Source organism: Sinocyclocheilus anshuiensis, unplaced genomic scaffold (genome assembly GCF_001515605.1).
Source record: "Sinocyclocheilus anshuiensis isolate Anshui unplaced genomic scaffold, SAMN03320099.WGS_v1.1 scaffold112, whole genome shotgun sequence".
In the NCBI taxonomy this organism is placed as follows: Eukaryota; Metazoa; Chordata; class Actinopteri; order Cypriniformes; family Cyprinidae; genus Sinocyclocheilus; species Sinocyclocheilus anshuiensis.
The window spans coordinates 2,675,608-2,689,261 of record NW_015557175.1 but is presented as its reverse complement, the minus strand read 5'-3'; the positions used below and the strand labels follow the sequence as shown (position 1 = coordinate 2,689,261).

General features: G+C 36.6%; 1 protein-coding gene across 1 annotated transcript in view; it reads left to right on the top strand.

The window, feature by feature from the left end:
- The window catches only part of vps13a (vacuolar protein sorting 13 homolog A), a 47,433-nt gene that overhangs the window by 11,358 nt on the left and 22,421 nt on the right, over positions 1-13,654 (top strand). The window contains exons 15-28 of the mRNA XM_016473617.1: positions 1,600-1,662; positions 1,888-2,020; positions 2,203-2,297; positions 4,159-4,301; positions 7,046-7,247; positions 8,324-8,438; positions 8,651-8,787; positions 9,371-9,503; positions 9,581-9,698; positions 9,802-9,946; positions 10,955-11,039; positions 11,129-11,298; positions 11,510-11,666; positions 12,215-12,294. Coding sequence (XP_016329103.1) covers positions 1,600-1,662; positions 1,888-2,020; positions 2,203-2,297; positions 4,159-4,301; positions 7,046-7,247; positions 8,324-8,438; positions 8,651-8,787; positions 9,371-9,503; positions 9,581-9,698; positions 9,802-9,946; positions 10,955-11,039; positions 11,129-11,298; positions 11,510-11,666; positions 12,215-12,294 — 1,776 coding nt within the window. The remainder of the gene's footprint in view (positions 1-1,599; positions 1,663-1,887; positions 2,021-2,202; positions 2,298-4,158; positions 4,302-7,045; positions 7,248-8,323; positions 8,439-8,650; positions 8,788-9,370; positions 9,504-9,580; positions 9,699-9,801; positions 9,947-10,954; positions 11,040-11,128; positions 11,299-11,509; positions 11,667-12,214; positions 12,295-13,654) is intronic.

Here is a 13,654-nt window from a genome sequence, read left to right as displayed (position 1 = left end):
ACATGGCTTTTTTTGTTTAGTTTTTGTTTTGTTTTGGAGTTTGAGTCTTTGTGAACTGGCAAACATGGCTTTTTTGTTTAGTTTTTGTTTTGTTTTGGAGTTTGAGTCTTTGTGAACTGGCAAACATGGCTTTTTTTGTTTATTTTTTTATTTTTAGTTTTGGAGTTTGAGTCTTTGTGAACTGGCAAACATGGCTTTCTTTTCGTTTAGTTTTGTTTGTTTTGAAGTTTGAGTCTTTGTGAACTGGCAAACGTTGCTTTTTTTGTTTAGTTTTTGTTTTGTTTGTTTTGGAGTTTGAGTCTTTGTGAACTGGCAAACATGGCATTTTTGTTTTGTTTTTTGTTGTTTTGTTTGTTTTGGAGTTTGAGTCTTTGTGAACTGGCAAACATGGCTTTTTCTTTCACACTTGGTTCGATTGCTTGGTCCGAACCCGAGTTCGATTGCTCCCCCCTCCCCCTGCCCCCGCTGGACTGTGTTCACATTATATTATTTGGGTCCGAACCGTGGTTCGTTTGCGTCATCAAGCCAGCAGCTGTTTACCCCGTTGCTTAGTAACTATGGCGCAGGAGAAGACGGCAAAATGCGTAGCATTGCTCTCTTCAATTTTATATTTATGCTTTTGAACCGCTGGTTTTGTTTCCAAAGCTTCAGTACATAACGGCACTTATGTCCACCTTATGCAAATGCTCTAAAGAACTCTGAATGCGAATAGAAATGAGATATACAGCTCTCTGCTTGCAGCGCGTCAGTCACGCTCGTCAGGAAAGTGAGTGAAACACACACACAAACACACATTTTTATCAAATAATACGTCATTAATAGCGGTTCACTTCCGTGATTTGGTACGATTGCGTTCACATCAGCAGCGAACCGTACCGGAGTTCACTTGAACCGTACCCTAGACCACCCTTTTTAAGCGGACTCGGGTACGGTTCATGGGTGCGCACCCGAGTTCGGAAGACAGCATTCACATCATCCAAACGTACCGAACTCTGATGTCAATCGAACCCGGGTGCGCACCAGATGTGCTAGTGTGAAAGCACCCTGAATCTCTGTGAACTGGCAAATATGGCTGTTTTTTGTTTTGTTTTGTTTGTCTGTTTTGTTTTGGAGTTTGTCAGCTGTGGTCACTGTGAACTGTGTCTTTGTGAACTGGCAAGAGTTGCATAAAGACTATTCAAATAATTTTCCTTTTGTATTAAAAAAATAACAGCATGTGGGTTTGGGATGACATGAGAGTGTGCAATACATAAAAAAATACACCTTCAGGGTGAGCATAATACTGCTGTTCTGAAAGAGACTGAGCCTCTGCAGAATGATGCATGATGTTTTACATTGCATAATGAAAAAATGCAACATGCTTAGTTAACTTTCATGATTTAATCTGCATTACTCAAAAAAAAAAAGTAACTTTTCATAAATCTGGTATCAATTACAAATAAGGAGGTGCATTTTGATCACAACAGATCCATTTCTAACACCTTTTTTTTAAACCCATTTTATGAACGTTTCAATTTGGGAAGAACCAAATAAGACTGTTGTTGTTTCCGTGACAGTTTTGTTTTGTACATAACCTTTTTATTTTTGTTCACTCTTTAGGAGACTGAAAGAACCCTGGATATATTCAACATCACTATGGCGAGACAGCAAGCTGAGATGGAGGTGATGTACCATCACATTCATACTCTCTCACACAGTCACATTTGGCTTGTGCAACATTTTATAAATCATTTGAACACTCAATACAATGTGGCCTATGGCTCAAATCACAAGAAATGTGTTCCTGTAGCTCAGCTGGTGGAGTATGAAGCTAGCAACATAAAGGTCTTGGTTTCTTATTGAATAACACCATTTTGACTCTTGTGTATTCTGTCGCTGGTGTTGTAGGCCTCAAAGGCGGGGCTCAGGATATACCGTCCTGGGGTGAAAGTGGAGGAAGAACAGTCACAGGGCTGGTTTGGCTGGATGTGGAGCTGGTCTGGAGAAAGTGGCACACAAACCAAAGATGTCAAAACGGGAGGTTTGTCTGCGCTCTGTATCTCTTTATTCCTTCAGAGAGTCTGAGCTCTAGAATTCTGCAGAAAGATATATGTGGATATTTTCTGATAGTAATTTCAGCTCATTGTAATATTTAAATATTCCACAGAATTCCACATCATCTGTTTCTGATAGATTTGCTGAGCTTCTGTTCATATCTCTCAGGTTTTGATGAGCTAATGACTCCAGCGGAGAAAGCCAAACTATACGCTGCCATTGGATACAGCGAGACAGCCGTCAATCCTAACCTGCCAAAAAATGTTAGTGACAAACAATCATCACATATATAAATCCAGTTTTTAGAAGTTAATAGTTTCTTTTATAGATTTTTAGAAGTGTTTATGCAAGATATATTCCCCAACTTGACTTGCATCAAAGTGTATACATGTGTATATATCTACAGTACTGTTCAGAAGTTTGGAATATTTACAGTTTTTAAAATGTTTTTTGACAGACGTCTGCTGGTAATATTATGAATTATTATTATTATTAAAATAACTACTTTTTTATATGAATATATTGGAAACACTTTACAATAAGGTTTCATTTGTTAACATGAACTAACAATAAAAAATACTTGTAAATCATTTATTAATCTCAGTTTTAACATTTACTAACATTTTATTCAAATTTTAAGTTGTATCTGTTAATTACTGTACCTGAGCTAACATGAACTAACAATGAACAGTTGTACTTTTAATAATTAACATTAACAGAGATTAATACAGTAACAAATATATTGCTCATTGTTAGTTAATGCATTAATTAATGTTAACTAATGGATCTTATTGTGAAGTGTTACCAATATATATTAAAATTAGGGATGCACCGATACCACTTTTTCCAGTGCCCGATACCGATACTTTTATTTATGGTACTTGCCGATACCGAGTATCGATACCGATATTTTTATTGCATTTGTAAATTTTTTAAATATTGGGTACAGAAACCAAAAGGGTATGTATAATGTTAGTTGGTTAACTTCATTTATCAAATAGATACAATAAAAATAGAATTTATTCAGACACCTTCAACATTTCTTACATTATCACAGTTTATTTGCTATAGTTTAGAAAATGGTAATAAAATATGACAAGAACTCAGAGTTAAACTGTGTCAGAACAAATTCAACTTGATAATGTTAGATAACTTTGATAGAAAGGTATGTAATAGATTACAATCAACCAAAATCAGCTGTTAGTATGACAGTATTTACACCTGGTAGTCCACTGTATGAAGAATTTTTGGGTATGATTTGTCACAGTTTACTTTATTTTGCTATCCTGACTTACATAATTGAACTATAGTGTCCTGCACCCACTAGTAAAAAATAATATCTGCTCTCTGAATAATTTTTGGTTTGACTGTATATGTCTGTGAGAAAGATATATTCACTCAACAAGCTCGCGCATCTGCGCCGCCGCGCGCTCAATCCACTCAGCGTGCTTTGTTTATCAGCTCGCGCACATCAGCTATACAGGCGTTAATACTGAATGTTTAACATTATATTCATTGCATACATATACTTCGTAGTAGACATCCTTAACTCCTTTCTGCTGTCTGTTGTTCTGTTGTCGGTGTGTCTTTGTTTGAATATGGCGCTTATCACATGCTGTGTGGTATCGGCGTTTGGTATCGGGGCATTTTAACGAGTACGAGTACAGGAGACCAGTATCGGTGCATCCCTAATTAAAATGTAGTTTATTCTTGTGATGCAAAGCTGAATTTTCAGCATCATTACTCCAGTCTTCAGTGTCACATGATCCTTCAGAAATCATTCTAATATGCTGATTTGCTGCTCAAGAGGCATTTTTTACTATTATCAATGTTGAAAACAGTTGTAATGCTTCATATTTCACACAGTGATTTTTTTTCCATGATTCTTGATGAATAGAAAGTTAAGAACAGCAGCATTTATTTCAAATATAAATCATTTGTGGCATTATAAATGTTGTTACTGTCACTTATAATCAATTATTGATCCCCTTACTGATCCCAAACTTATGAACAGTATAACTAATTTTAGCCTCCTTGTATAAGCAGGATGTTCCAATCCATTGAAATTACACATCTTAAGTTCATGTAAAGCATCACGCCCCTGACTAATATTTTTGTTTGCAGTTTGAAAATATGAAGATACATTTCCAGCTTAATCGCCTGTCTCTGTCAATCAAAGAGAGCCGAGAGAAGCCGGAGATAATCCAACTCTCCGTCATTGATCTGAAAGCCATGCTGACTCAAAGACCTGCGGCCCAAGCAATAAAGTACTGTGTTCTCTTCTCAAGTCCACTCATCTCACCCACTTTTATTCATTTAATTTGAAGGAATTTTCTGTGTTCGATACAACTTAGTGTCACACTTGCTGTTGACAAATACTTTTAACTTGTTCCTCAATTGTGAAACAAGCACAAAACACATTTACAATAATGCAATTACAATGAAAGTCTATGGGGCAAGATGTTGCACTGGAATAAATCTTGACGTAACTTTCACATGATGTGCAGAAGGCATACAAGTTGCACATTTGGCTTTTTAACCCTCCAGAATGTCTTGCCACTTCTTGACATTAGCAGGGGTGTGGACTCGAGTCACTTGACTCGAGACTTGACTCGGCTCGAGTCCCAAATTTGATGACTTGCGACTCGACTCGACATAATTAAAGAAGACTTGAGACTCGACTTAGACTTTGACAGCAAGGACTCGAGACTTGACTTGGACCTGAGCCCTGTGACTCGGAAAGACTTTATGATCAGATCAAAGTCGTTATAGACGCGTCCCTGCAGCGTGCTTGCGCTTGACTGGCAATAAGCCAGAGACTGTGTTCAGGGAGCGCTGGATATAGGCTAGTATAAATTACTGGAGTAATAGCATAACTTACGACAAAAGAACAGAGATAAAAAAATAAAATAAATAACAAATTACATGAAATTTTCACTTCACTGGTGCTCGCCTCATCATCACTGTGACCGCTGCTGTTAAATATTCCTCACTTCTTTTGTTTGTCCGACACCGAGGTGCACCAAGAGTGATGGATCCGCATCCCGCCACGACCCTCGCACTCTGCCAACTCGATGTGCTTTAATTTTAATTTTAATTTCTAATAAACACCTCTGAGACCTGTTTTTGACTTGACTTGGACTTGAGCCCTGTGACTCGGAAAGACTTTATGATCAGATCAAAGTCGTTATAGACGCGTCCCTGCAGCGTGCTTGCGCTTGACTGGCAATAAGCCAGAGACTGTGTTCAGGGAGCGCTGGATATAGGCTAGTATAAATTACTGGAGTAATAGCATAACTTACGACAAAAGAACAGAGATAAAAAAATAAAATAAATAACAAATTACATGAAATTTTCACTTCACTGGTGCTCGCCTCATCATCACTGTGACCGCTGCTGTGTCTTGGATTTCTTTCTATTAATAGAGTTAGCTTATATTGAAGTTAGCCCCGTTTGGCAAGCCTAATTTCACAAGTGGTTTATTATTATTGTTATTATGATTATTCGCTGATAAGGAGCAAACCATTGGTCGGGTTTTAATTGTTGCTCTAAATTTTAAACCATGTGAGTTTCATGGCAAAGAAAGGCATCAATTACAACATTTAAACAAAACATGATCATTAGTAATTAGCTCGTAACTTACCTGGACAGTGGTTTGAGCGCAATGAGAAGAAATCACCCGCGGCCGCGGCCTGGCTCCGGAGGCTGAGGATCATGGGTAATGCTGACAGAAATGCCAAATGTAACCTTTCCCCCCATTTTTATCAGAGAATAAGGCAGAAAATATATTTTATAATTTCTATACTGTAATAAATGTGTGTGTCTCTAATTAACGCAGTCTCGTATATTTGTATATGTAACGTTATAGCATATGTGACCGCAAGGAATCGCTGGTTTATAATAGCGAGTAGATTACAGAATATAAAGCAATAAAAAGAAGGATACAATTTCCGGATTATATGTTGAGTAATAATGCTTGAATATAAAAAAAGAATAACAAATCAGAAAAAAATATACAGCGTCGGTGGTACCCAGTGGCAAAAAAGAAAAACGTGGTGGAGGGCACGAAAGATATTTCCTATTGAAATACATTAGATGGAAATTCGTGCTGAGTGACACGAAAAAAGAGGGAAATTCGTGTCCATGAACACGAATCAATAGATTAAATTTCGTGACTATATCACGAACTGCCGTAAGACTGGGTTGTGTGACCGCTGCTGTTAAATGCTAAGCATATTCCTCACTTCTTCTGTTTGTCCGACACCGAGGTGCACCATGAGTGACGGATCCGCATCCCGCCACGACCCTCGCACTCTGCCAACTCTGCCAACTGGATGTGCTTTCATTTTATCCATATTGCATGTTTCCTCTCTCTTGTAAAGTATGCTAGCAGTTATTTCTTCGAGTTCTTTCAAAGCACTCTTTCTGAGTTTCCGCTCACATATTTTTAAATGTTTCATTGAGGTTCCAAATAATGTCTCATTGGCTTAGATATAACACCTAGAAGCATATAGCTATTCTTATGCACACGTTGCAGCTGATATTTCTATGAAATGATGTTGTCTTTGCTATTCTGTTACTAATAAAATATTTTTTTTCACTGCTTATCCTATTTTGGCACAATCCCTAAATTGAACTTGAGTAGTTTTACTAAGGGCACCCATCTCACATGAAATTGAACTGTCAAACATATTCTACCTGCCTTCCTGATATAAATTACTATGAATTTGATATGGTAATTAATACTGAGACACTAATTTGGGCAAAAAGCACTAATGACTTGTTTAAGACTTGAATCTTAAAGCTGAGGACTTGCAACTCGACTTGGATTTGCCTGTCTTGACTCGGGACTTGACTTGGGACTTGAATGCAAAGACTCTAGACTTACTTGTGACTTGCAAAACAATGACTTGGTCCCACCTCTGGACATTAGTGTAACAATCATTTTTGTTTGGCAGAATTCCTGTAAGCCAGAGCATGCTGTTGTATGACATAATGTTTTACTTGTCAGGATCTCTGCTCAGCTGTCATCGTTTGAAGTGTCGGGTCTCCCACGAGGCAAGTCGGCCCCCATCCTGCTGTCTCCACGTCATGTGGTCGGGATGAAAGATACGGCTTTACTGGACCTCATGTTTGAGACGAACCCACTGGACGCGAGTGCAGACCAGAGACTCCGCATCGAGTCCCAGGCGCTGGAGATCATCTATGACGCTGTGAGTGTGAGGGAGCATCTCTCTATGACTGGGGGAAAAAAAAACAACTTTTGAACTCCTTTGTCATTAAGTTAATATTTCAATAATTTAACAACACATTTGCATGTGATGCAATCTGATGTTGGTTAATGGGTACATGAAATGCATGTAAAAAAAAAAAAAAATTCTCTAAAGTATTTTTTTTTTAAGGTAAAGGGCTGCACTATTTGGTCAAAAAATTATATTGTGAATATTTTGTCAAATATGGTCATAGCAATTTTAACTGCTTTTTGATAAACACTTAATCTTATTTGAAAAGGTCTGTGTTTTTTGCCTAGATAATTCAGCAGCAGAAATATATGAGGGGCCACAATCTGATAGTGTAGGTGCCAGTAGAATCTGATGCCAGTAGAATTTTAGAAATATAGTAAAAGTAGAAATGTATTATTATTATTATTACCTTAATTCTAGAAAAATAGGCAAAAAAGACAGAAATATACGCATTAGAAACTGTAACAATACAATTGTACTGTATAAGGAAAATAATATTTGATGTTCTAATAATTTTTATTTCATTCTACAAGTTACATTACTAATATTTATGTTAATTTATTCACTTTCAAATGTTTAATTCTCAAGCTTTTATTTTGGGGGGAAAATGCAGGAAAGTATTTCCAAGTCTCTTTAAAGGTAGTCGATTACAGGTTTAGAAACACTTCTTGTTACAAATCTGGTAAAATGCTAAAAAAAAAAAAAAAAAACCTGTTCTGAGAAATGTTGTGCAGATGTGAACCGAAAATGGTCCTGGCCCATGCTGTGTTCACAAATGCTCAAATTTATAGCAGCTGCTAGCGTGTAAATGAACACACGCAGTGCATCGGGGTAAATCAAAGCCTTTTGCGGTTTGATAATCACGCTAAGCCATGTCTTGATTTCAGGTTTTTTTAGATTAATTGTTCAGACCTCTTATGTTTCATGTTACATTTGTATGATATGATTAATTACTCAGGAACCCCCATCTGGGAAACCCTGCTGTATGCTATGAATGGATAATGTAGAGTGTACAGTATGTTAAGTGTGGTTTGTTCTTTTTGTAGATGACAGTGAACAGTATGTCAGCTTTCTTCATGCCTCCAAAGGACCTGCAGCTGGATGAACTGACCAACGCCACCCTCATGAAGCTGGAGCAGTTCAGAGACAAGACCTCCACAGGTGTGTGCAGATTCACAAGTATTTGTTTGCTAGATGCTTTCCTTTCCAAAGTCGGCGGTGCAACATGGATCAGACTTGAAAAAAAAACATATAACTGCAGATTTCCTACACATTTTATAATAAAAGTAAAAATGTTAAAATGTTTTTAAATGGGAATTTTGTGGTTATAGAAGAGTAGCTCGTACTAAAACAGTATTATTCATTATTCACAGGACTCATGTACATCATTGAGACTCAGAAGGTTCTGGATCTGAAGATAAACCTCATGGCTTCATATGTCATTGTACCAGAAAATGGCTTTTATGACCCCAAACACAACCTTGCCATTCTGGATTTGGGTCATTTCCAGGTAAAAAAAAAAAAAAACATCTCACTGTCAGTGCACATGGTTCTTTATAATTTTTCATCATGAAGTGCTTCATATAATTTATATCAGGCAAAACAACAAACAGAATGATCGAAAGAAATGGGAATTGTTTCCCCAATGAGTCATACTTCTTTTTAAACCAACATTAAGAGAAGAAAAAAATCCAGCAAACTGCCAAAGCTGGGTGTTCAAAGTTGGCAAAAAAGAGCCCATGGGGTGACAAATACTTTAAAAACGCTTTATTTTTAGGAACTTTCAGAGTTAACTTGCTTGATAATTTTTGTCAAAAATCATGAAATTATTTGTGATTATTTTATTCTGTTAACTGCAGCGGCTTTTAATAATAAAAAAATAGCATATCTACATATAGTTTATTTTTTACATTTCATAAATTATTTCATTTTGATGTCTTTATACTATCACATTAAATACATATATATTTATTGCACCATATAAATATTTTATACATGGAAATATATAGCTGCCTTTATATTCTAAAAAGGCCATTACTAATGAGGGGATGATAATATTTAATTGGCTAAAAGTGTGTGTTTGTTGTGCGTAGATGTCCAGTCAGAGCAGAGTTGGCCTGCCTCAGCTGTCTGTGGGCAGCAGCACTTTAGAGGACATCATGTCTCGAGCTTATGACAGCTTCGATGTCCAACTCAGCAGTTTACAGTTCCTCTACACCAAAGCAGGTGCGCAGACTCGCACAGTGATTGACATAATATAGACTTTACAGGGCTTACATGCTGTATGCTGCGTGTGTTATCAGGTGGTGACTGGAAGCGGGCTCGTCCGCTCAGACAGTCTGCTTTCCACATCCTGGAGCCTGTGGACCTGAAGGTGGTCTTCAGCAGAGCCATGGTGGTGACGGACTCACGAATGCCCAAGTAAGCAGAAATTTCCCCATCTGGTGTGCACTTGATTGAACACATCATCACACATTATGCATGCGTTGACATATTTGAACCTAATGGTTTTCTTTTTATTCAGGTTTAAGATTTGCGGTGAGCTCCCTCTTCTGTCTCTGCGTATCTCTGATGATAAAGTGCGTGGCGTCCTTGCGTTGCTCAGCAGCATTCCACTTCCTGAGAATCGCCCGGCGCCCCAGACTAGAGCGCCACAAGCTACACCCAAGGTAATTAAAAGAATACTTATGGGTGTGTCTTGCCAGACAAATATAGATATGATCGTTGTTGTGACTTGACAAACTGACTTTTGGTGGTTCTTAATTGTTCATCTGTAATAATACAATTTAATGCAGCAAATGATGGGTACGGATAATAAATTAAATTATATTGCTGAAATAACATAATACCTTACACAGTAAACAACAGGAGTTTGAAAATGTTGCAATCAGGAAGCAAAACTTAATCTGCTGTTATTGTTCATTTAGTATTATTAATGTAATGTTATACTATTTATTACTGTTTTGAATTAGCTTTTTATTTATATTTTCTGTTTTAGTCATTTCATTATGTTTTTATCTCTTTATCATTTTCTTTTTTAATTTTTTTTTATATTTCTGTTTAGCTTTAAATTTAGTTTTAGTCATTTTAGTACTTCAGTTCATTTTATTTAATTTCGACGTTTTTTATCTAATATTTATACTTTATTTTTATTTCAGCTTCATTTCAAATAATGGAAATTATGTTTAATCATTTTAGTTAACAATAACTATCCTGTCCGACATGGGGTCGCAGTTATCATCTGATGCCTATAATCTCAAATATTAAAGCTAATTAAAAAAATAATAATTTCCCCCATTTATTGCCAGTCTTCATTTTAACAATTTCAATATTCTCACAATTCTTAAAATCCCAGAGCTAATTTAATTTTCAGTCTTTCTTTTAGTGATTTAAAAAAAAAAAGACACACAAACTATGGATAAATAGAAGTATATAGTTTGGCCCCTGTTGTTTTTTTTTATTTATGTATTAATAATAGATAAAGCAGATTTTTGCCTTATGTGATAGAGTATCAATAAAGATTTCCCAAATAAATTCACAAGACTTTGATTCAAATCAGTTTAGATCTGATATATTTGGACAGATTTCCATTTTGCTTGCATTTATCCACCAGTGTTGTTGAGAGTTGTTTTTCTCTTGCAGCAGTGTGATATATATATATTTTTTTGTCCCATTAGTCCTCCAAACGAGGGAACACACCTCAGCTCACCCCTCGAAGACCAGCCATAGACGACCTGCGTGCATCCATCATATACGGCTCAGGTCAGACACACCTTCATACAAACTGATTCACAGAGAGAGATCTACTCTATAAATCCAATATCATAAAACACCATTTTTGACTTTTTCAGATGAGGAGCTGTTCTTTGATGCCCCTAGTTCACCGATCGAGGATCTGCCGTTCTTTGAGGCTTCCACTGGCTCTCTGCAAGGTTCAGCCTCTGATAAGCGTCTGTCCATGGTGCTCAAAGACCCCAAGAAGAACATGACCGAGTTCCTCTTGAGATTTGAGATCAGCAAGGTCTGATAATGCAAGATCATTAACACAAGATCATTGATTCTCTCAAGTTATATTTAAACTATGCTTTTCTTTCCGTATAGAGATGATAACAGATGTGTGTAAGAAATGTGTATATACTGTATGGTTCATTTGAAATGATCTTAACATTTCAAGGCTCATCCAGTCATTTTTTTCACCCAGTGACACTTTTCCCTCCTTTGTTCCCCTCTAGCTTTCCATTCAGCTGTGCCGCTTGTCAGGCAGAGAGGAAGTGAGCGTTCTGCATCTGTTCATTGATGGATTAGGGACAGAACTCAAACTTCGCACCTTTGACATGTCTTCATACACCTTCCTGCGTGAGATCTGCCTCGAGTGTTCAGAGTACTTCGGTAAGTGCATTGAACTCTGGCTTTTAACCCTAGTGATCTGCCTTGCTGTCTACTGTTTACACTACGTTTTTTAATTTTTTTTAAGAAATGAATACTAGGATGCATTAAGTGCAAAAGTGACCGTATAAAGACATTTATAATGTTACAAAAGATTTCTATTTCAAATAAATGGTTTGAGGGATTGAGGGATCTAAAATATGGTCATACAGAATAAGGCATTAATATGAGCAACTAGTTAATAGTGAGAATTGGACCTTAAAATAAAGTGTTACCCGATTCCTTAATCCTACTCCAGACAACTACCTTACTAACTATTAATAAGCAGCAAATGAGGAATTTATTGAGACATGAAAATGTGTCTGTGTTGTTCTTCGGAATTTTCTATTCATCAAAGAATCCTGAAAAAATGTATCTTGGCTTCCACAAAATATTAAAAAGCACAGCTATGGATAATAATAAAGAATGTTTTTGAGCGCCAAATCAGCATATTAAAATTTATTTCTGTGTTCAAATATAAAGTTATCAGTTATTTGTGTGTTTGTGTGAAGATTCTGAGGACAAGAAAGTTCACCTTATCACCACTCTGGATAATACTGAGGAAGATCTGCTCACTTTGGAGTATGTCAAGGTAAAATTTGCTTTATCATATCTCATGTGTCATCTTTCTTCGGGTCCATTTATATGTAAAGTTCTATTTATCATCAACTTGTGGCATGATTCTGAACATTGTGATCAAAGCGAATTTCTCTGGCACAGTTTTCTTGGTTTTGGCCATGTCTCAGCTTTGTGGGTGTTAAAAACCTAATTGGATTCCGGCTTTATGAAGGCCATTTTATAATTTTAGCTTTAATAAGCCAAACATTAACACAAAATTAGAGCTAATTTTGTGACTCGGTATGCATGACTCATGTTAATTAGAGTCCTGCTCTCAGTCGAGCTCTGATAGCACAGATTTAGAAAGCCTATTAATGTATAATATCCATTTACTATTTATTTCTATATATTATTTATGAAGGACAATTTAAAGGGGTGGTAAATCAGCTATTTTCGAAGGCTTGATTGTGTTTATGGAGTGCACTGTAACGTGTTCATGCTTAAAAAAATTAAATAAAAAAAAACTTATTTTTCACATATTTTCCCTTTATTTTTGGCCATGTCTCAGCTTTGTGGGTGTTAAAAACCTAATTGGATTCCGGCTTTATGAAGGCCATTTTATAATTTTAGCTTTAATAAGCCAAACATTAACACAAAATTAGAGCTAATTTTGTGACTCGGTATGCATGACTCATGTTAATTAGAGTCCTGCTCTCAGTCGAGCTCTGATAGCACAGATTTAGAAAGCCTATTAATGTATAATATCCATTTACTATTTATTTCTATATATTATTTATGAAGGACAATTTAAAGGGGTGGTAAATCAGCTATTTTCGAAGGCTTGATTGTGATTATGGAGTGCACTGTAACGTGTTCATGCTTAAAAAAATTAAATAAAAAAAAACGTATTTTTCACATATTTTCCCTTTATTCTACGCCGCTTTTTCCATTCTGTTGACTTCCTGGTTCTGAAGCCCCTCCCTCAGAAACACACAATCGGGCTCAGATTGGTTAGCTGTCCCAGTTTGTTGTGATTCGCTAACCGCCTAGAGCGTTGTCCGGAAACGTCACGCCCCTTACCATAACGGGGAGTTGCATGTGCTCCAGTGTATTGTAAACAATGGCATCAATATTGCCTTATCAATTTGAGCCCGAATCAGACCCAGAGAATATCGAGCAGAACCTGTGCAAGGCTCTTACAGGACGTTTCAGAATGTTATGTTTTTTTTGGTTTGTAGTTGTCTCATACTTTTTAGATACGCTGTTATTTGTAAATGCTACTGCTGTTTATGTTAGCTTTTTATATATGGTTTTATCCTTATTAAAGCTTTAGTACATAACGGCAACAACTCTTCCTCTTCTCTAAAGCAGCCCAACATGGTCTCACCCCCTTT